The 23,301-nt window shown below is 35.3% G+C and overlaps 3 protein-coding genes across 5 annotated transcripts; 1 reads left to right on the forward strand and 2 right to left on the reverse strand.

Moving 5' to 3' along the window:
• Nucleotides 1–411: 411 nt before the first annotated feature.
• LOC108227441 (squamosa promoter-binding protein 1) lies at nucleotides 412–1,716 on the reverse strand. The gene is made up of 2 exons (XM_017402578.2): nucleotides 1,283–1,716; nucleotides 412–837 (listed from the first exon to the last, which is right to left on the reverse strand). The coding sequence occupies exons 1-2, from the start codon at nucleotides 1,597–1,599 to the stop codon at nucleotides 630–632; spliced, it is 525 nt and encodes a 174-aa protein (XP_017258067.1). The 5' UTR covers nucleotides 1,600–1,716; the 3' UTR covers nucleotides 412–629.
• Nucleotides 1,717–5,699: 3,983 nt separating this feature from the next.
• Nucleotides 5,700–12,151, forward strand: LOC108227440 (probable bifunctional methylthioribulose-1-phosphate dehydratase/enolase-phosphatase E1 1). Of its 3 annotated transcripts, XR_010284928.1 has the most exons (13): nucleotides 5,711–6,034; nucleotides 6,137–6,273; nucleotides 6,997–7,092; nucleotides 7,609–7,728; nucleotides 8,506–8,595; nucleotides 8,936–9,118; nucleotides 9,206–9,361; nucleotides 10,049–10,198; nucleotides 10,263–10,364; nucleotides 10,432–10,565; nucleotides 11,452–11,561; nucleotides 11,665–11,783; nucleotides 11,925–12,151. XR_010284928.1 is itself a non-coding variant. In XM_017402576.2 (12 exons), exons 1-12 carry the CDS (start codon nucleotides 5,824–5,826, stop codon nucleotides 12,014–12,016), a joined length of 1,566 nt encoding a protein of 521 aa, XP_017258065.1. In that variant the 5' UTR covers nucleotides 5,700–5,823; the 3' UTR covers nucleotides 12,017–12,151. The 3 variants fall into 3 exon arrangements, 2 of the variants coding, with proteins under 2 accessions (XP_017258065.1, XP_017258066.1); XM_017402576.2 differs by lacking the exon at nucleotides 10,432–10,565 and having other exon boundaries at nucleotides 5,700–6,034; XM_017402577.2 differs by lacking the exons at nucleotides 11,665–11,783; nucleotides 11,925–12,151 and having other exon boundaries at nucleotides 11,452–11,562.
• Nucleotides 12,152–12,711: 560 nt separating this feature from the next.
• Nucleotides 12,712–18,489, reverse strand: LOC108227654 (proton pump-interactor 1). Its single transcript, XM_064079348.1, has 8 exons — nucleotides 18,311–18,489; nucleotides 17,177–17,567; nucleotides 16,702–16,893; nucleotides 16,308–16,487; nucleotides 15,964–16,158; nucleotides 14,044–14,142; nucleotides 13,394–13,934; nucleotides 12,712–13,299 (listed from the first exon to the last, which is right to left on the reverse strand). Exons 2-8 carry the CDS (start codon nucleotides 17,528–17,530, stop codon nucleotides 12,986–12,988), a joined length of 1,875 nt encoding a protein of 624 aa, XP_063935418.1. The 5' UTR covers nucleotides 17,531–17,567; nucleotides 18,311–18,489; the 3' UTR covers nucleotides 12,712–12,985.
• Nucleotides 18,490–23,301: the final 4,812 nt, after the last annotated feature.

The following is a 23,301-nucleotide window of genomic DNA, read 5'->3' on the forward strand; positions in this document are numbered from 1 at the left end:
TATATATATATATATATATATATATATATATATATATAATTCATGAATTATTATTTTACATATAACCTGGGCCTTTAATGAATTTTTAAATTTTTATTATCTTATGCTTTTAGCGAAAATATTACTTTATAACATTGGCCCAAGTTGGGACCGTCGATATTTATTACTTAAATCGGATATTACTTAATCAAGGTTTAACTGTATCTGCATTCATCCCAAGAACGTTAATCCAATATAACGTGCAGAAAGAGAGAGAATTTTTTTTAAAAAAATCACCCATATGTATGCTGACTGAAATGTGAAAGATTAACATCTGGCGGATTAAGTTTGTAAGTTCATTTTAGTTCATAGATCATTTAATGATGGAGTTTCTTTATCAACAGCCTACAAATATTCCAGTGACCACGTATCTGTTGGTGAAAATTATAATCGAGTTACCAACCGAATAGAGCTTACATTTTACTAGTAGCAATATTGTTAAGAAGAGAGCTTAAATGCCACAAGCACATACGCTGCAAGATACACAAAAGCTCAACTAACCCGCTATTCATCTGATGATAAAACTAATATGACAGTGAAACCGAATGCTATGTCATGGGGTGACAGAAGAGAGCAAGCATGTGTTCCTGTCAACATATGCGAAGATATTTTTCAGAAGATGGTTTTTCTAACAGAGCGGATCCTCTTTCATCAGCCTGTCTATGTCCATCCTTCAACTGAGAATTTGACCCTTCTTTGTGAGATTCAGATGAACATTTGCGACGTCGCTCATTATGTCCTGCCAAGCGTCTGCGACAGCTCCTCTTTGCATTGTCAAACTCCGTCAATTCGTGAAACCTATATTGAATGCAATGTCACAGTTTTTAGGCACTGGATTACAATCAGTACACTGCTACCTATATGCACATTGTAGCCGATACTTGCACATAGTATTACTGCAATATGTGGAAGAATAGGCGAATATATCCTCTTTTGTGTGAGTTGCGCAATATTTTCCAGTACTAAAATTACAATATGTATCTGGATTTACATGTGCTTATGTAGTAGCTCTTTAGAATCCTTGTAGAATTAGTGCTGCTGACCAGTGAGAATACAAGTCACCGGGTTACTAGCAATCCATTACAAAATTTGGAATTAAATAAGAACATCTGAAATCATACTAATATTCAGCATTGCACCCCAACGGTTACCTATTTTATCATTGCAAGACTAGTTATCAAGGGCATTTGGCAACAACATGCTTGCATTCAGCAGAAAAAAAAAGGACTCAGGTGAAACGAACCTGCTACATTGCTGACAAAACCGCTGCTGCTTTCCTGCAAGACCAACAACAAGAGCCTTAGCATGAAGTTGACACACTTTGTGACGGCGATAATACTTCTCATCCGACAGATCAACACAGCAACTCTCCACCTGACACCGCGGAGGCACCACATTACCATAGGCAGCATTTAAAAACACCGATTCCTTCTTTCTACAACTCCCTTTCTCGAAACCAAGACTAGAAACATCCTCCCCTTCCTCAACATCCGTAAAGGCAAGCGTGATCGATGGTAAATTATTATTGTCGGCAGGCTTGCTGTGAATCTTGGAAGTCATGAGAATACAAGTAATTTATGTGAATTGAGCTGAGAACTCAACAGGTGGATAGAAATGTTTAATAAGTAATGTGAAAAAGACATGATGGCGATCAAGAAGATAGCTGGGACAAGTCAAGTGGGAGAAAATTAAAAGAAAGCAGTGAGGACCACAGCCACGGGGCGGCTTACTATTTTCTTCATCTTATTTAATAAGTCCTTTTACTCCATCTCTGCACGCGTCGACTCTGCAAATTTTACTTAATCAAAAGATAGCAGAATCCTCTACTTTAGGACCCAATTTGAACTAGCTCTGATTTCTAAACTAACCCAAATTGGGGGTCTTGAGATCGAGACATCACTAGCAACTAGCATTACAATTTATTTATTCATTTATTTTTATTTTTTGCTAATTAACTATCATCACAATTTTATTACTACAGGGCGCACAATATTTCTTGCGTCAACATGGTTTGGAAAGTGATTCGATTTTAGGTGCTATCCCATTAAAATGTCAAATATATAGCAGCAGCACACTAGTGAATGTAATAGAATGTAATAGCGCCATTTTGCATTCCTCAGTCCAAAAATTGCAAAATTGAGTCACATAAGGATGGAATCCTCCATTGGAGACCTATAGTTATTTTAACACCAAAAATTATTAATATATAGTAAATTATGACAATAACTTCATCTATTTTAGCACAATCATTCAACTTGCGCCTACTGGTTGAGAAGTTACATTGTTCAAGCTATTACTACTTTTTATATGAGGTTTGTCTAGTATATGCCCATGAGCACATGTTAATCACGGAAACTCATAAATTTAGTGTGTTTTGATTGGGGAGGTTGGTGTGAATGGGGGGCATCATTATTAAACGGGTGTAATCCAATCAAAACAAAAAAACAACTATCAAATTTTGTGTTTATTGTGTGCCCATGGGCACACCATATAAAAACCGTTTTATATGTAGCTTATACCTGACAAGGTGGCAGAATTTGACAACCGCATTTTCAACAGAAATCATTAGAAAAGACATGGCACATGAAGAACAGTAACACTCTCTTTGACTCGTTGAAAATTCTTGCATTATCATAAAAAACATGTACCAAGTGTAACTATTTCATGTATTTAATACTGTAGTTAGTAAAAAAGATAACACAAGTACACAGTAACCAAATCACAAGGCCAAAAAAGTCTTTTAGTTGGACCACAGTTTTCCCAGAGTCTTAGAATATCATGAATTGGACCACAAACTGGTCCAGAGCCATAAAGAACCAAACTTGGCCACAAATAGGCTGTATCAATTTCCCATTTTCAGACCCCATCTGCTGTTCTTGGACAAATTATATTATGGGGGATGTTGAAGCCTGGTTTTACTGCAGAAGCCCACTGGCCCTCTTAATTTTCTAGAACTTACAGACAAGTCCAAAATGGAAATCTCTTGCTTCTGGATTTACAATCCCAATGCAGCAGTTTTAACTGAGAACCTTCTGGGTTTGCAGGTTAGGAAGTATTTATTCTTGTTTTCTTGGTGCTTTCAAATACTATACTCCATTTGACAGCTTTTCAAAAACTCAATGTCAGTTGAATTTTTCTGTCAATTCTCAGATGGATCATCTGTCACATTTTAAAAATACCAAACTTTTGAATTTATTTAATAATTTATAATACGGTTTGGCTAGTGTGTGCCCATGGGCATATGTTAAGCGCGGAAATTTTTGTATTTGAGAGATTTTGATTGGTGTGGTTGGTGTATTTGCAGGGGGGTCCATCATTATCATGAGATATGAGCCAATCAAAATGATCCAAGCACAAAATTTTCCGCGCTTAGCATGTGCCCATGGGCACACCATAGAAAAACCGTTTATAATATAATAAAAGATACAGTATCTCACAACTCACAAGTAAATTCTTGACAGATGAAACATGACAAGTCTGGAAAAAGAATTCTGTTACTGTGCATAATAATTGCGTGTGTATATGGCTATATGCATATATTTATGCGTGCCAGCTGAGTAAAATTAATGTGGAGACAGAAACAGTTGGGATTTCCTGTTTTTATTCAATGATAGTGGGTAACATGTCCCACAAAAAGTTTGCTTTTCTCATGCATGGATATTCATTTTTCCCATACCCAACCCCACTAAAACATTGATTTAATTGCTTCATGTGCAAAATAAAACAAAAATGTTGCAAAATTGATTGACAAGGAATCCTATGATAAAGTAATGCACAATTATTTTTGAGAAAAAGACATTTTAGTAATAAGTATAGAAAAAAAGGCACACAAATTCAGTGTAGTGAGTTCTTGACAGAGGGGAAGAAATGAAGTTCTTGTTTCAGTGCCCCTGTTGTTCTTGTTTTTGTTTTATGAAGCCAAAGAAAGGGAAGCCCAAGGAGAAAGAAGTCAAGGAGAAGGCAGCTGAGAAGCCAAAGGAGAAGCCAAAGGAGAAGCCAGAAACTGCTGATGATAAGCCTAAAGGAGAGTGAGAGATCTAATTAGTTTCACTCAGGTGTTTATGATATCAGTTGATATTAGTCTTCTATGTGCAAATGTTTGTGGCTATACACAAGTTTTATATGTTATGTTTTGATTTATGAGGAATGGGAATAATTTTGTTTTGTAGATCATCTTGTCTGTGCTTACATTTCTTTGAGAATTGGCGTTTTATTGTGATTTTGTTTTTAATCAGCCCATGGCAAGAAAGGGAGGTCAAATCTGTTCTTCATTTTTCAATTACAATCCCTTGATACTTTACATTTTTCCTCCTCTTTTTTTTTTTATAAGTATTTAAGTGCTGCGATATAGGATATTGAGGTTTTGCTAGAGTTGGTCATGTTAGTGTAGCTAAAATTAAGAGAGGTTTTCGAGCAGGGAGAGAGTGAGTATACAATTTTTGCCATTGCTATTTTTCATTTATTCAATTTCCTCTGCAATCAGATTTGATATTTCTGTCTTGGTTTCAGCCTATCAGATTCGTTAAATGAACGGTAGTAGAGTGGCCAAATGTAACTTGCACCGAAAAAGTGTAACATATGAATTGAAATAAGGCTGATGGGTAGAATGAAGTAGAGAAAGTGATACTTTTTTGCTGTTTCATGTATGTGCTAAAACCAGATAGTCTCTGTTAAAAAATTTATGGAAGACGGAGATTTCTGGTATATATGTTCTTTGTTTACATTTATATAGCAAAACATGATTGATTTCATTAATAATAATAATAATTTTTTTAATATATTTTATCCAATAAAATTAATCATCTGTGACTGTAAGTGACGTTATTTGGAAAAAATGTGATAGTAGTTAGCTTTGCTCTCCTTTTTATCTTTTTCCCTAGCAACTGCCAACTGAGCCGGTTGGGCCACTAATTGAATAGCATCCAGTGGTACCAAAGCCCCAACCATTTTTGTTATGGCCTACAGAATATGGGCTAAACCCTGTGTTTACGGATTTACAGGCCATAGAGTCGCGCATAGAACAAAAGGGCACGCAGGCCGACGATAGTTTTCCGATTGCTGAATATTCTATCGATCGAAACGGTTTTTTCTGAATCTGATTTTTACATTAACGATTTCTACCGAGCCAATTTTGAGAATAATCTGATTAATTAATAAATATAATCTCCGCAAAAATTGAATATATTCCATCTATTCCATTTTAATATTTTTTAAAAAATTTGATTGTTTTCTCAATATAAATGATTTTTTCATATTTTTATATATATTAGTTAATAGATGATTTTAATTTCGCCCTTCATCAATCTAATTTATATTTTTATGTATTATAAATAATAATTTAGTGTGATTGTATTATGTGAAATCTCTAAAAATAACAATTTTTTATTGCTCCATCCAGGATCCAGCTAGTGGTGTAAATACTCTTTTTATTTCATCGACCACAGAATTAAATTCAACACAGATTTCCTAAACACCTTAATTACTACATCCCAATAATAATCATAACTAATTGACTTGACTAACAGCAAGATTAATGCTTACACTAAACCCCACCCAAAAACAACAGTTTATCATCAACACCTGGCCACGCGTACCAATCAGATCACGCAATTCAGTCACCGCCTTGTTAACACAATCACTCACACAAAAAACATTAAATTCCAATATTCCAAAATAAAGCACACATACAAAAAATAATTGTCTCTGCAAAGCGCAGCCTCAATTCACTTCTTCCCAGTCATCCACACCAATCCTATACATACACTATACACACAGAGAGATTCCATGGCGGCCCTGAACGGAGTTAAGACAGCAACATTAACACAAGCGTACTTAGAAAGCAATCAAGTGAAAGAAACAAAGAATCTTATTACAGAGCTGTGCCGTCAGTTCTATACACTAGGATGGGTGTCTGGTACAGGTGGAAGCATCACTATCAAAGTCCACGATGATTGTATTCCCAAGCCCCAACAGCTCATCCTCATGTCCCCTTCTGGTACGTGTCGGAACCAGGATTTCGAAATAGTCTGGCCTAAAAATATTAATTTTCAGGTTTGGATTTATGAGTGCATTTTAAGTGATTTGTATGTGTGTGCAGGTGTGCAGAAGGAGAGAATGGTGGAGGAAGATATGTATGTGTTGTCTTCAACTGGGTCTATCTTGTTTTCGCCTTTACCAAAGCCTTACCCTCATAAAGCTCCTAAATGTTCTGATTGTGCTCCTCTTTTCATGAAGGTATTCTATATAACTTGCAACTCAATATTCTTTTGACTCTATTTTGTTTCTGAGATATCAATTTGGAATTTGTTGCTTTACTCTAGGTTATGATCCTCGATCAGTTTTCGTAATTTTACATTTGGAGTACCATGTATCTACTTGGTCATTTTTGTGATTTTTTTCCTCCAGACACAGTGATGAATTGTGGTAGTGAATCTTTTCTGAAATTTGGTTAGCCCGGTGTGCGGAATTGGGTACCCTGAAATTTTAGTAAACATTCAATATATCACTTCTGAATATTTTAATTGTTTACGCGTTTATTTTTCTGCAGAGAAAAGTTGAAATAGAAGTGTCATTGTGGCCTGTGGGTGTATCCTTAGACCACATAGCTATCAAAGTTCCTTTTTCTTGTTACTTTTAATCCGACATTCGTCTGTCTGAAAGGATATCATAAGTCTTGTGTGCTTTTCTTTTGTAGTAATTTCTAGATCACCTTAAGCTTAATTAAACTACTGGGTTTCCCCCTGCTTCAATGCACTCTAATTATTGTGCAGCCTGATAATTAGTTACTATTGTTTTTTCAACTATTACTTTGGCCAAGTTACGTTAAACTATATTTCAAGCGATGAATATGTCCTCTAGACCTGTTTTAAGGATCTTATTTATCCTAACCGTTATTGCCTTGTGCATTTTGTGAGTTTGAGTAGTTTAAAGTTTAAGCCTTTCTCTATTTGACTTTAGGCATATGAGATGCGTAATGCTGGCGCTGTCATCCATAGTCATGGGATGGAATCTTGTATTGCGACAATGATCAATCCGCTAGCTAAAGAGTTCCGTGTAAGTTGCTTGAAGCTCCTCTAATCGAGGAGAGAGAGTTGAATTCATTTCCATATAATACTTCTCATTAAGTTTACGAATTGTACATTAGTAGTCTCCAATTTAAAACTGCCTTTTTGTTAATTCTGCTTGTGTATTTCACCTCAATTTTTTTTTTTTTTCAAAAACCAAATTGGGACGACAGTCTTTTTTGCAGGATTATCTTGCAATTGTATCTTATCACTGCTGATTATCAAGATTATTCCATGAAGTATTTAGCAAAAAACAAAACCCATATATCATCATTTACTTCCAAATAGAGGATGAATTAGTAGTCTCCTGCTAGATGGTCTTCAGATTAAATACAAATGAGCATGAGATAATTTAATGGCTAAGTATGAAATTAGATTGTCCGAATACTGTGGTCCTAGTCTAAGCATATATTTTGAAGTTTGGACCATACATAGCCTTATTGGATACAGTTTCCTTCGCTCAACAATTAGTTTCCTCATCTCAATTAGTGCCGCTTATTTGCAGATCACCCATATGGAAATGATAAAAGGGATCCAGGGCCATGGCTACTACGATGAGCTCGTGGTTCCCATTATTGAAAACACTGCTCAGGAGCGGGAGCTTACTGAATCTCTTGCTGCTGCGGTATGGTCTTTTTAGATTTGGCAGCTGTGTGATCAACACTGTGGTGTGATGTTTAGGAGCTTTACATATTTGAACATGTTTGAAAATGGTTGAGTCAATTATTATATGTTTATCTTTTGTTTAAGGAGTTAATTGCAAAACACATCCCTTTGGTTTGAACCAACTACACTTTATTACCTAAACTTTAGGTAAAGCACAGTGCATCCCTTAAACATATTTTAGCACCACATGTTGAATCCTTTTGGCCCGTTTCGTCTATTTTGACCTATCACTGTGTTAAATAAAAAGGGTAAAATAGATTTAAGATTCTATAGCATGTCATTTTAGTTAATTGTCGAGTCTATTTCACCCTTTTAATTTACACTGTGATAGGTCGAAATGGACAGGAATGAGCCAAAAGGGCTCAAACTGCGGTGCCAAAAAGTGTTAAGGGGTGCATTGTGCAATTATCTAAAATTTAGGTAACAAAGTGCAATTGGTCTGAACCGAAGAGATGCATTTTGCAATTTCTTTTTTCTATGTGAATGATAATTAGGTACCAATGTTGAGACATAAAACTTAATAGTTTATACTTAGTCCTTTTGTTAGTACTGTATCATCTATTTGTCATTGTCTTATCACCGCTAGAAGTATTACTTTGTTTCATCTCCAGAGGAGATATATCTTGAAAAATGAAATAGAAAGAATATGTAGGATGCTTGTAGTCACAGTTTAGTTGAACTGTATATTAAGTTGAAAAAAATATAGGGGCTGAAGTAGACTTTTACTTGTTTGCAGATTGAAGCTTACCCAAAGTCAACAGCTGTGCTTGTGCGAAACCATGGTGTTTATATATGGGGAGACTCCTGGATTAGTGCAAAAACTCAGGTTTGTTTGACCATAACACAATATTGGACATCAAAAGTCTTTGTCTGGGAGGGAGGCTATGTACAGATGATATTGTTACGATTATAATTTTAAATATAATTGGATTTTATAAAAAAGTTGCAAGAGCATTATAATATATCGTAATTAGCCAAGTGGATTACTCTTCAAGGACCTAAATGTTAAAATCTTCATTACTCATATAACTTAATTATGTGTCTCTTCTTTGCGCACGATAGAATCCACATTTGCTCGTGCTGAGACACCAAGTTCAGAAATGTCAATTTTCATTAAGAAATTATTTCTATTTTTTGTGTGCTCAGCTCATCGTGTACTATTTCAGGCTGAATGTTACCATTATCTCTTTGAGGCTGCAATCAAACTTCATCAGCTGGGGCTGGATTGTTCTACGCCTAGTCATGGTCCAATTCAAAGTTTTAAAGGGCTATCAAATGTTAACCATAGTGTAAATATGTCTGTAAAGGCTGGAAGCGCAATCTCCAACAATGGGATTGAGCCCTCGCATGTTAGTTTCTAGTATTCTAGGAAGCTTAGGGAAGCATTAGTCATCATAATCTTACCTCATCTGCTTATATATCATAATGTGTTGCAGCGTTGCATTGTTCTGGACATTGAAGGGACCACTACTCCTATATCGTTCGTTACTGATGTACTCTTTCCATATGCCCGGGAAAATGTGGGGAACCATTTAGATGCAACATATGATAGTGCAGAAACTCAAGACGATATCAAACTGTTACGTGCACAGGTGTGTTTTTTTGCATTACCTCATCACAGCTAAAGAAAATATATTGTTCTAAATAATTTAACTTATGTAGATATATATAATAAGAAATGACTCTGCTATTTAAGCCTTGGATATAGTTTATATAATTAGACTCAGAAGTCAGAATCACACTGCTTTTGCCATATGACAAGAAAAGGCTACTCTGGGCTGCTTTACTATCGCCTGCTGTGTAGAATCTATTATAAACATTGAAGGATGTGCCTATCCATTGATACAGCTCACATAAAATTTGGAGTAGTTGCATCACTCTGGAGTTCTGGGTTGTCCTCTCTGTGAAGTTGGTTCAATTTCTGTTCCTGATATCAGTATCCATTCTTTTAGTCAATTATGTTCAATCTCACTGCGATTTATTGTGATTTTGACTTAAAATGAATAAATTAAATCTCTCCTCTGTTTGATTCTCTGATTTGATAGAGTTTTCATCATCATAGTTACTGTCGTACTGCTAGAATTTTGTACTGATGCGTAAAACTGATATACCTTATTAAGCTGATCAGCAGAACTTGTGAATTCCTGCAAAAAGAAGTGGTGGATACCAATTGTTCACCATTCAGTTAATTTCGTTCTAGTTTCATGTGTTGGCTAGAGTCCGCAATTTTCCTTTAAAGGATCTTAAATAGTAATAGCATTTTGTGTTCTATTCTGCAGGTCGAAGATGACCTCAAGCAGGGAATAGTAGGTGCCGTGCCCATTCCACCTGATGGTGCAGGAAAAGAAGAGGTAGTCGCAGCTTTGGTTGCTAATGTGGAAGCAATGATAAAAGCTGACAGGAAAATTACTTCCTTGAAACAATTACAAGTAAGCAATTTACATATTCTTGCAAATGGCATCCTAAGAATATCACTAACATCTTAGGATGCAGGGTCATATCTGGAGAACTGGATTTCATAAAAGCGAAATTGAAGGCCTAGTTTATGATGATGTACCTGAGGCTCTTGAGAAGTGGCATGCTCTGGGAATCAAGGTCAGTATCACTTCTTAATTGTCTATTGTTTTTATTCGATTACTTCACATAATTAGTAAACTATTAGAGAGCAATACTATGGTTTGGAAGAAACATGTCCAGAATGATATGTTTGGAGGGGGGCGCTAGGAAACAGGCATGGAGAATCATCGATCATTACAGAATGATGAGTTGTTGGAAACGGCCTGCGTATCTACTTTAGTGAGTCTTACAAAAGTAAACTGCATTGTAGTTAGCTTAATTACTTCTGCACGTGATGTGGATATGTTTATATTTTCCGTGATTACTTTCAAAAAGATGATATCATTGGTGTGGTACTCAATAGGATGCATCTGACATATTCTCTTTTTATCTCTAGTGCTCAAGATCATGAGTTTTATTTTTAGAGGCAGAGTAGATGGGCTATATTTCTTTGTATAGTGTATATATCTATAACTATTAAGGCACTGCTTATCTGTTCATGAGTGCGCCTAGGCAGGGACCTTACTGCCCCGCCTAAGTGAGTGCCTAGAAGTCCACACACGAAGGATGGGCCTCACCTTGGCTGGACGTGTCAACTGCACACATCATTTTTGCGAAGAGTGCATTTTATCACATAAGTGGAAGAGCAGCGAGTTACTCATGCATTCCTGCTGTAGTCTGTTAGCCAGCATACTTTGGAAGATAATGTAATAGAAACAATATCAATTTTATACACATTTACTTATTCCTTGTGAGGTAGCCCCATGACCTTGCTTGCAACTAATTCCCAAAATAGCCTGAGCTGGGTTCTCCTGAGTGTGGCTTGCCTTATCTAGGATTTCCATCCGTTTTATAGTGAAGGGCCAACACTTCTACAACAAAGTTGCCTCCAAGGAGCAAGGAGCATCGAACTTGGAACGTATAATCCTTTACCATAACCTTGTTAGATTAAACAGATTTCATTCCACTTTTTCTGATGTCTTCAGTACTTCAGATCCCCTAATTTACATGAATCCAGCAAATACTTTTCTTGCAACAGCCACATGCATGCTTGAGTTGCCACATGACAACACACATCGCAATTTGCTAGTTTAAAACAAATGTTCTATCTTCTTATCTTTCTCAGGTGTACATATATTCCAGTGGTAGCAGATTGGCACAGAGGCTTTTGTTTGGTTACACAAATTATGGTGACCTGAGAAAGTACTTATGTGGATACTTTGACACGACTGTGGGGTAAGTAACTATTGTTCCATGCATCAGTATCTATCTGCGAGAAGTGCTTCGTTGTTTTTCTTGAAACTATTTACTAAAACTATGAAATTTTTGTTGTTGAAAGGAACAAAAAAGAAACAAAAAGTTATCTAGAAATTTCAGAATATCTTGGAGTGCATAAGCCATCAGATATATTGTTTGTTACTGATGTCTATCAAGAAGGTGTAGCTGCAAAGGCAGCAGGTAATATGTTCTTCTTAATCTATAGATTTTATTCTGAAACGAGTAGACACAAGTAGCATCGTATTATTTCTTCAATAACAGGCATAAAGTAATTGGTAATTATCCGTCCTTTAAAACACTCAAGTGTCTAAATATTTTCAGGTTTGGACGTGATCATTTCTGTCCGGCCGGGAAATGGCCCTCTTCCAGAAAATCATGGATTCAAGACTGTAACTTCCTTTTCAGAAATATAGAGTTGGAGATTTATTTCACACTTAACATGAAAATATGATGTTGGACTTGACAAAAGAAGAAAATATGGTGTTGTAATGAATAAAAATGCTGTTCATGTATTCGCCTTTTTTAAAAAAAGAAGATCTTTTTGCTCATCTAAATAGTACATAACACGGAAATACAAGAGTTCTGGCTTGACTATAGATTCAAGGTGAACCAGTATTTTTCAGATTTATGAAATGTTCAAACTCGAGGTCATAAACATAACTTGCCCGTGCATTCAAGGTTGCTAGAGAAAGTTGATCTGCCATTATTTTTTATTTTTATTCACCCCCAAAAGATTGTTGGATGATGATATTATAAACGAATAGTACTTCGGAGAAATATTATTTAAAAATTGCCAGGAAGATGAAATTATCAGTTTTATGGATAGGTTGCTTCCATCGGAGATGCCCTCATATACTCCATATTTTTGGTTAACCTTATTTTTAAAAAATAAAAATTTATTTATGAACTACATAAAACTGTATATTTTTTTCTTCAAAAAACGAATATAAAACACCTCTTTGATATTTAAATTCAAAACAATTATCAAAAAATATAATTTTAAAAAAATAAAGAACTTATTTTTAAAAAGAGGTCGTCGTCAAACAGGCCCATTATTTTTTCAATCTGCTAAGACTCGATCATGTATGTACAAATCCCACACTATCAGTGATAAGAAAACAAGAAATTTTTCACACATCAAAACTTTGAACTACAAAACATGTATTTTTGCTTCCTCAGCTGTTTCCAACTATCCGATCTATAGCAAAAGCAAATACTAAGAGTTTGATGTTCACCTGTCTTCCAAAATATAACTAGATCCAAAGTACATTTTTATATTATTAACCTCACTGTCTTCTGTCACCAAAATAAAATTTGGTTCATTGTTGATTTTATATCTGTGGGGACTTCCGACTATGGGTCTTCACATCAGATATGGGTCTTCACATCAGATAATAGTATCCCATTACCGAAAGCAGCACAACTAGAATAGCGGCAAGAGCTGCAGCCCAAACCCAATAGTTTGTTGCTTTCTTCCTCTTGAGTATGATCTTAGGAAGAGAATCGGGACCTTTTGCTCGCCCTCCACCCCTCTGTCTCACTGCCATTTTCTCTTTTCTTTCCTTGGACTTTGGCACAGCTTTGACCTCATCAGCAGTTTCTGTTTCACCGACCACATCTTCTGGTGCTTCAGTTGGCTCCTCAGTTTCCACAGATGCAGAAGCTCCAGCTTTCTTCTTCTCCTTTTTCTCGCGATTCTGCAGGAAATAAAGAACAGAAATCGAATCATTTCAAATTCAAGAATTTTATAGATTAGATAACCTTGAAACATGATGGAAGAAAAGTGATTTCCTTTTGTTTCTTTTCAGCTTCCTTTTGAGCTTTTATAGCTGCTTTCGCTGCCGCTTTCTCTGCCAATTTCTTCTTTCTCTCCTGGGCTTGCTTAGCCTTAGCAATCTCTTCCTCTCTCTTTAACTCCTTCAGCTTAGCCTCGTCAACTTTATTTTTCACCGGAAGAGGATCCTTTTCAACTTTATTTATCACTGGAAGAGGATCTTTTTCTATCTTTTCAAACTCATCTTTCACAACAGTTGCTGCTACGGTAATTTCAGAATCTGGCACTTTACTTGTTTCTTTTTGTTGTTTCGCACTTTTCTCTTTCTGGTTGATTGAAGTATTGGAATCTTCCTTCAGCGGTTTCTGTTGTGGTTTTACCACTCTTTCAGTTTCAGCTATAGGGAAATTCTCCCTTACCACTAATGGCTTCTCATCAGGGTTCCTCATTCGTCCGTCCCTACTCATTTGACGCATGTCTAGACTTGGCAAAATTCTTCTCTCATAATCATCCCTAAATGCCTTGGTAGTACTCCATAGGGACATAAAAGTCTCAACCTAATAAAAAAAATTGAAAACTGTATAGTAAGATGGATTTTTGGGTTGTTGACCAGCAGATGTGTTCATTACAACAGATTAAAATATGTGTGAGTACAAGTCAGCAAACCTCTGTAGCAGCAAGATTTTGAAGACCTTCGACGTCTTTCCTTGCAGCAAGCTCTCTGGCCTTGTTTAAGGTTGTACGATTTTGGTAGTAAGGAGCATTCTGCAAAGATTTGAGAGGTTGATATAAGTTCTCACAGAACACCTAGCTTAAAAAAACAAAGTGACAATACCAAATAACAAATGTGTAATAATTGGTACAGCATGTATTTACAGTTGCAACACAGACTAAAGAAATTAGTAAAAAAAAGACAAAAGATCCAATATTTATGTTTATTTACCCCCCCCCCCCCAAGCACACAACACAGGCAGAGTAACTAAATTTTAAGTACTCATCAATTATACTTCTATCATCATCGTTCCCACTTAATCTCAAAATATACAATTTTTTAGCACATAGTAACAGAGTGTTGAACTCCTGTGCCTGTAAAAATACATGACACAAATTCCAAAATTTTCCTTAACGGCAAGATGATTTGCTGGCGCGGCGTGTGTTAGAAACATACCTTTACATATATATGAATATATTTGAAAAATGGGTTGTTTGCAAATATCGAAACACAAAAGTACACAATTCAAATGTTCAATTTGGCATTGAGAAAAATTAATGAGACCTAAATATGCCAATGAACACCAATTAGAGCTTTGTTTTTGAAGAAAATGACATACTGTACAAGGGAAGTTACTTTCATAATTGTCAAGGACTCAAACCGATGCCTAAGCAGAAGGCAATAGATTATAGGTAGGCGTCCAGCCTGCCTTGGTCTTAAACTTTAATAGGGTAGGTGATGCTTTGTGGATTTTAATCTCCATAGTGTCCAGGCAACAGTACTTTGTCACCTAGCCACCCTTTAGGCGAAATTAGGCATTCAATGCATCTTTTAACAGTGTCATGTTGAACCCTTTAATTAATTACAACAGGCTCAACAGGCTCAATAAATATTTATAAAAAGGATAAAACTTAATAATTTTTAAAATTTTATAAATAAAATAATCTTATATGAATTTTAAGTGAGAAATAATAAGAGTTAGTTCCATTTATCTGATTTAAGTTTTTAAAATATTTTCCTACTTGAACGATTGTATAAGATGTCTTAAGAACACCTTAGATAACTAAATTCAGCAGTCTTATAAATTAAGGCCAAGTAGACAACAAATTACAAATGTAAACAAAAGTCTGATGACTATTCAAAGTCCTTGATTGATGCCGCTAGGCGCTAGCTGTTAGAACTGATAGCAAATGCAGAAATCCTGACAAAAATAAAACCATCGGGTGGGGCAGCAATTAAATTCTGAAAAAGCAGCTAGATGTGTACAATCATGTCCCTTTTTTAAAACCTTAAAGAAACTCTTTATAATTGTTCGATAATTTAAATATCTTAGACAAAATGCCCATAAAAGATAGAAGATATGCAAAAACAATAATGATATGTTTCAGAACTACAATTTCATTTCAAATGATGAATTTGACCTTTATGAAATGTTTGGATTTCAAAAAGACAAAAGATTTGACTTTGATTCAATTCCATGACATTCACAGTCAAGCTTACGTTTGAGAAGTTATAATGATAACTCAACTCATGTCATTTAAAATACATCATTGGACATATATACCATGTCTCAAAACACAAATGTAAAAAACATTACAACTCTGCTTTGACCAGGTAAGACAATCAATATACTTGACAGTTGACAGTACACATCTAAATCAGCCATTATGAATATTTAGATTCCTTCAACAACTTTCTCAATTAATTATCAACACAATTTGCACAATTTTTGCATAATCATTATTGAACTGGTTCGGTTTAAAAGATTAGCATAACATGGCAGTATAAAGATATGCAATAATTATATTATATAGATGACAGAAGAGTTGTAACTTGTAGCAGTATGTTAACTTGTTAAGAGTTTAGGAACAGACCCCTTCATCAAGTTGTTTTCTCAGTTCCCGAATCTTTTCATAAGCCTTCTCCCTGTTCTCTGTATTAAGGTCCATCTCAGCATCCAAATCCTTGATCACCTTATTTATGGCCTCCTTTTCTTTATCCAGCTGATCAAGCTTGTCCTGAACTACTTTCTTCTCTTTTCGAACTCCGTCCAGACCAGAACCTATTAGCTAATATGACATAAATATCAAGATCAACACACCATATTAGGTTGGAAAAGAAATAATGTGAGTCATAAAAGTTCAAAGTGAACTTAAACATAATTCTACAGGCAATAAAGTATAACGTGAGTTAAACGTATTTATAATGAATCCCTCACCTTAACCTGGTCTTGAATGGATTCCTTTTCCCCAAGTGAATCCTGTATCTTAGCCCTAACAGCAGCATGGGCAATAACTTTGTCCCGTGTCCCTTCTAGCTGTTTGATTTCTCTAATTAGTTGCTTCTCTTCAGACAAAGGAATGCTCTCATGTTGAATGCGGTATTGTAGACTCTTGATCTACATTACACAACAGTCCAAAAAGAGACATTAAAATGATTAAATTTCAAAGATTACTCCAACCTCTATGCTATCGAAAAACGGGATAATATTAGATGAGCACAGGATACGATCTGGAGGCACTGAGCTGTCACAAAACTTGAAGCTGTGATTACTACATTACGTGACAAGAGGTGACCTTGCAGAAGTTAAAAGGGCTTGAAATTGTGCTTACAACATTGTTTAGCTCTTCCTCAGAAGAGCATATAAAGCTCCTCTCTCTATCTCCGGTGTTCGAACTGCGCAATTTGCCTAAAGCCTGATGCAAAGGTTCTATCTCCTTTCTCTTCTCATCTATGATTTGCCTGAACTGCTTACTTTCATCAACAAGAGCCCTTAACTGAGAAATCACTTGGGCTCGATCAGCCTGCAACAAATGTCATAATTACTGGCAGAAAATGTTACCTAATTCATTCAACAACCATATTTTTTCTCTTTCATCCGAGCATATCAAAAGTGGATTTCCATATATATATATATATATTACAAAAACTGTTTAGCAAGATAGCACAATATGAAATATTAACGCAAGGAAAGGGAGGTAAAGTAATAAATAGTTAACAAAGTTCAACTAGATGCTTTTATGAGGATTGTATTAGTAAGCAGTAACACCCAAGGGGAAAAAAGGGTAAAAAAACACCATTACTCACTCTTTTTGCTCTAAGTTTTTCGGTGATCAGATAACGAGCTTGATTGATCTTTTTAAGCTCTTTATCAGCCTGATCAAGAAGGAATTTTGTTTTTTGGTCATCATACAACCGATATTTGACCAAATGAAAGGTGTGGATCTGCTTAGGTTCAGGCCATTCATCAACTGCATTCTTAGGGATGCCATTTTCTGGCAAATTGTTCACAGCCTTTTTACCAGTCTCCTCCGTTCCATGCGAACCAAATGTTATACCTGAGTCCGGGTTCAATATCCCATTTTCCTTGTGCAACGAGATGTTTCCTTCTGTTGTTGCCTCCACAGAAACATGGGCCAACTCGGTTTCTGTAGAATCCATAAAGCTTCTTTTTAATAACCTTGGAAGATCCCAATATCTGTCTCAGGTACAATTATCAAAAACAAAAATTAGCATTCATGTAATGATGACAAGAATAGCTTTACAATGAACTTCAAAGTTACTACCAGAAGAATAATATGTACATATAACCAACTTCTATTTCAACTTTCAAGCCACAAGACCTCTAAAAAATATGCATGCTATTGCTACACACATATTCGAATTGGCAATTGCTAATTTATGATATAATACATGAAACCTAATGTATCCGTCAATTTACTCATATTATATTTGTTTTCCCCGTTCTAATTTCAGTATGCAGCACAAACAGAACTTCAATACCAAAGAAATCATTATCATATCGATGTCTGCAATTACGAACTATAGGTGCTTTCTGCACTACCTTTCTCCACTATAAATTTAGTTTGGATTATAAACACACATGGCAACTAGCAAGTATCAACAAGTCTTTACGTAGCTGCAGAAATTCATTGAGTAATACATACACACCCACACATAACACATGCATATCATATGTGCATCAAGATTGCAAATCTAATACAAATTAAACCTAAGAAACAAGAATCACACAATACAATGAACAAAACCCATCAAGATCAGCATCAACACCTTAAAATCCACTTTAAAATCATAGAGATACATCACAAAGATCCAATCTTTTCGATCTAACCCAGTAATTCAACAAACCCCACAATAGAAAATCAATACAAACCATAAAAGAAATCGAAAAAGAACCATAAAAAAATTAAGGAGATTTACCAGAAGCTCGAACACAGATTTTGAGAGAAGACCCTTTTGACTGAGGCGTCTAAAACCAAGATCCAAAAAACAAAATCGGGTCAGAGCTAATATATTTACGAGAACAAGCTTTTTGATTTTCTTTAAATAAAATTATTATTTTAATAAGCCGCAGCAATAGTACTAGTACTCGTTGTTATAGCATAGATAGTATCGATGTAGATAGATATGTAAAAGACGTCATTTAATGGATAAAATCGCTTTTCATTTTTCCTTAAGCAGTAAAATAAAATGTGTGTATCGATCTGAAATTTATAGATTTGTTTCTCTTTATAACAACTGCAAAAGTGCACTTTATTCCCTTATTATGCAGGGTCACAGCAATTGCAATCATATTGGTATATTCCAATATTAGTATATTGTATATATTTTTGATTGGTAATATTACTTTCATTTACTTAATTTGGGAAAAAAGAAATTAATTGAATATTAAACCAATATTAGGGAATTAATTCTGATTTTACAAATATATTGTCTGATTGTAAATAATTTTGTAAATTCATAACAAGATTTCACGAATATTTAATGAAATACATATACTTAAGGTTTATTTTATATTTATTTGTATCATTTTTCAAGTATTTTCTCCAATTTTTAAGTTAACAAATCAAATTTCAAAATATCTTTTTATATTGATGTTAGATAAATACAAATAGTAGTTTCTTATAAACATAATAAATGGTATGGAAATTAAATAAAAAAGCATTTAAATTGTATATTCGGAGCTGTGCCTGATTAATATTTTTTCAGATTAATAACTAATAATAATGTTGGAATTCTAACATATGTAAATGATTTTGATTTTTTTTCTGCGAAGTGAATTTTTGGGATAACATATCATATAATTGATTCAGATTTAAGTTTACTATTTAGCGCGGATCGATATTGAATAATATTTCAAAAGTTTTTATAAAAGTCATCTTATAAGATCTCAAATGATGTATAATTAGATTTTAATAAATTTTAAATATTTTTATTTAAACATCACAAGATTTTTAGACATAATTTAAAATCATTTTTGATATAATTTTTTATCAAGATTTTTTAATATAATTTGAAATTTAATTAAATATTTCTAGATTCTAGCGCAATTTTTTTTAAAGGGTTATATATCAAACTGTCCACCCATTTCGTCAAAATATCTCACTCTAGCCACCCATCTCATCAGAGACTCGTTTAAGCCACTATAAATCAAATATATACCATTTTACGCACATCACTATTCATACCTCTTTACTTAATCATTTATCAAAAATCAGCCGTTTGTTTTTTTACTACAAAACCACTTCGATTACCTTCGTAATTGTCTCTAATATTTATCAAAATAATTTAAAATTTTCTAAAGAAACATAGTTAGGGTGATCATATAAACATAGATATTTATAACTAAATATATTTTTAAAATACATAGCTATCTTGTTTTATTAATTCCAAATTATTTTGATAAATACTAGAGACAATTACAAGGGTATTCGAAGTGGTTTTGAAGTAAAAAAACAAAGTGTTGATTTTTTATAAATGATTAAGTAAAGAGGTATGAATAGTGAAGTGGGTAAAAGGATGTATATTTGGTTTATAGTGGCTTAAACGAGTCTCCGATGAGATTGATGGCTAAAATGAGATATTTTGACGTAATATGTGGTTTGTTTGATATATAACCCTTTTTTTAAAATGTGAATTCAAGGCAATTGAAGAACAGTTCCCCGAACTTTTCATAAGCTCCGTCCCTATTCTCAGAATCAAATTGCAGTTCGTTCTCTGAATCCTTAATCACATCATCTGCAGTGTACTTTCCTTTATCAAGCTCATCAAGCTTGGCCTGAACCTATTAGCCAAAATGACAGAGAAATTAGGATTCGATCAACACAATCATATTAGTATGAGAAATATATTACTTCTATATTAGTATGAGAACTATGTAAAGGATTAATCATAGAGATAATTGTGATAACTATAGTTTTGTTATTCTGTTTATGTAACCTTATCTAGCTTAGTTAGTCAGAGATTGTAGCTGTGTATATATGTTGTAATAGTTATCTTTGGCGCTGTTTTGTAGCTCACGTATATCTCCTGTAGCCTATATAAAGGCAATTCTATTATTGTATATGAATAACAAAAGCCTTCAACACTTACATGGTATCAAGAGTGACTTGATCCTTATTTATTATTTTTTTTCCCTCTACCACCATGGCCACTGAAACTCAAGCTCTCATTCCCAACAACAGTGATCCTACGAAACCTTTTACTCTCATTCAAATTCAAAACTGCATAAAACTAACACCTACCAATTACATAGCTTGGAAAACCCAACTTCAGGCTACTCTCCTGGGTTATGACTTATACAAATTTGTTGATGGAACCTATCCCTCTCCTCCTACCTCCATCACCGTTAACACCACCACCACACCCAATCCTGCTGCACTCACTTGGTTTCGCCAAGACCGACTTGTATTTGGTGCTCTTGTTGGTACTCTCTCACAGAACCTGGTTCCACTTGTTTCACTAACAGCCACATCTCATGAAGCATGGGAGATTTTAGCCAAAACATATGCCAACCCATCACGTGGACACCTTAAACAAATTAAGGACCACCTCACTAGTATCACAAAAACCACTCAATCCATCCCCGACTATATGCAGGCTATCAAAACATGTACAGATCGTTTGGCATCGATGGGAAAGCCGATGGATCATGAAGATATCATTGACAAGGTTCTTCAAGGCCTTGAATATGATACATATAAACCTGTAATTGACGCAGTAAATGCGCGAGATACATCCATCTCTTTTGAGGAACTTCATGAGAAACTCATAACTCGAGAACTCGCCACCAAAACTATCTCTCAGCCCACCCCATTACCAGCCACAGTTCTTGCTGCCCAGTACTGGCCATCTACCAACACACGAAATAATTCTCAATGGTCTCCTCCTGCCCCGGCTCTCCTTCCAACTCCTCGCAATCAACACCCATCACGATCTCCTCGCCCTTTTCTTGGCAAATGTCAGTGGTGCCGTGTTCAAGGGCATGTTCTAAGCCAATGTCCAGCCTTCAAGACTCAATTCCCTGCTATTCAAATCCCATCTCCTACTTTCACCAAGGCCTTTCCAAAGGGTCCGCAGTCATCATTTCAAGCACCACAAGCTCATATGGTATCTACGAGCACTCCATCTTCTTCCTGGCTCTTAGATAGCGGTGCTTCGCACCATGTGACCAATGACATCAACAATCTTTCACTCCACGCTCCGTATGATGGCACTGAAGAGCTTATAATCGGTGATGGGTCATCCCTGCCTATATTAAACACTGGTTCTTTTTCTCACTCTACTTCTACTTCTACTTTTAAATTTTCCAACGTCTTACATATTCCAACCATTTCTCGTAACATCCTCTCTATTTCCAAATTCTGTGAAGATAATAATATTAGTGTTGAGTTCTTACCCAATCTTTTTCGTGTTAAGGACCTTTCACAAGGGACAATTCTTCTCCGGGGACCAACTAAAAATGGCATTTATGAGTGGCAACCTATCTCCCCACAAGTCTGCTCCAGCATCTTTACCCCTGCTCATGATTGGCATCATCGCCTTGGGCATCCCTCACTATCAGTTCTTAGAACTTTAAATTCCAATTTTGCTTTGCAAATTTCAGATTTTTCTATATCAGATTGTAATTCCTGCAATATGAATAAAAGTCACAAGTTACCGTTTTCTACATCATCTTTTATCTCTCATGCACCTCTTGAACTTATATTTTCAGATGTATGGTGTTCTCCTGTTCCCTCTCATGATGCATATTCGTATTATTATTTTTGTTGATCACTTCACAAAATATATATGGTTTTATCCTTTAAAAAGAAAATCTGACACATGTATTATTTTTCAACGTTTTCGTGCATTAGTTGAAAAATTATTCAAACGTCCCATTTTACAACTTTATTCTGATAATGGTGGTGAATATCTTAAACTCTCTTCCATTCTTTCGAATAATGGAATTTCCCATCTCACATCCCCCCCTCATACACCTGAACACAATGGTTTTGCTGAACGTCGTCATAGACATATTGTTGAAACTGGCCTTTCTCTACTCACTCATGCTAAAATGCCCCTCAAATATTGGCCACATGCATTCTCTACTGCGACTTACTTAATTAATAGACTTCCTACACCCACTCTTCGAAACAAATCCCCATTTCAAAAACTTTTCAACCAAATTCCAAATTATCATAAGTCACAAAATTTTGGTTGTTTATGTTACCCTTGGTTGCGTCCTTATACAACTCACAAACTTGATTCACGCTCTCTTCCATGCATCTTTGTTGGCTATTCACCGACACAAAGTGCATACTACTGTTTAAATCCTACTTCAAACAAAATATATACCTCCAGGCATGTTAAATTTGTTGATAAAAAATTTCCTTTCCCTGACTTATGTCCTTCCTCTACTCCTACGACTATCACTGACTTGGAAAAATGGTGCTCTATTTCTTTTCCTGTTCTTTCTACTCCACTCAATACATCTCTTTCTCAATCCAATAGTACACCAGCCAATAATTTACACACTAACAGTCCAACTCACGACATCTCATCCTTTTCTAATTCTCCACCACCTGCTCCTCGCATGGTCACAAGGCTGCAAAATAATATTGTCAAACCAAATCCCAAGTATGTCAATCATGCCACTATTCAACATTCTTCCGCTGAACCCAAAAACATTCTTCAGGCTTTAAAAGACCCACAATGGCGTAACGCCATGGATGAAGAATATGCTGCTCTTACTAAAAACCAAACTTGGGAACTTGTTCCTCCTCACCCTTCCCAAAATGTCGTGGGATGTAGATGGGTTTATAGAATCAAACACAACCCGGATGGCTCCATTGAAAGATACAAAGCTCGGCTCGTTGCTAAGGGATTTCACCAACGGCCGGGGATTGACTACACAGAAACCTTTAGTCCGG

This window comes from Daucus carota, chromosome 6 (genome assembly GCF_001625215.2).
Source record: "Daucus carota subsp. sativus chromosome 6, DH1 v3.0, whole genome shotgun sequence".
NCBI lineage: Eukaryota > Viridiplantae > Streptophyta > Magnoliopsida > Apiales > Apiaceae > Daucus > Daucus carota.

Bases quoted from the DNA above. Each gene is read 5' to 3' on its own strand.
- LOC108227441 (XM_017402578.2), bottom strand. From the start codon at position 1,599: ATGACTTCCAAGATTCACAGCAAGCCTGCCGACAATAATAATTTACCA. The intron at 838-1,282 runs GTTCGTTTCACC...CATTCAATATAG, and splicing joins TTTTGTCAGCAATGTAGCAG to GTTTCACGAATTGACGGAGT.
- LOC108227440 (XM_017402576.2), top strand. From the start codon at position 5,824: ATGGCGGCCCTGAACGGAGTTAAGACAGCAACATTAACACAAGCGTAC. The intron at 6,274-6,996 runs GTATTCTATATA...ATTTGACTTTAG, and splicing joins GTGCTCCTCTTTTCATGAAG to GCATATGAGATGCGTAATGC. The intron at 10,365-11,451 runs GTCAGTATCACT...TATCTTTCTCAG, and splicing joins GGCATGCTCTGGGAATCAAG to GTGTACATATATTCCAGTGG.
- LOC108227654 (XM_064079348.1), bottom strand. From the start codon at position 17,530: ATGGATTCTACAGAAACCGAGTTGGCCCATGTTTCTGTGGAGGCAACA. The intron at 16,159-16,307 runs GTGAGGGATTCA...ATGTCATATTAG, and splicing joins CCATTCAAGACCAGGTTAAG to CTAATAGGTTCTGGTCTGGA. The intron at 13,300-13,393 runs AAATCACTTTTC...ATTTCCTGCAGA, and splicing joins AGCTGAAAAGAAACAAAAGG to ATCGCGAGAAAAAGGAGAAG.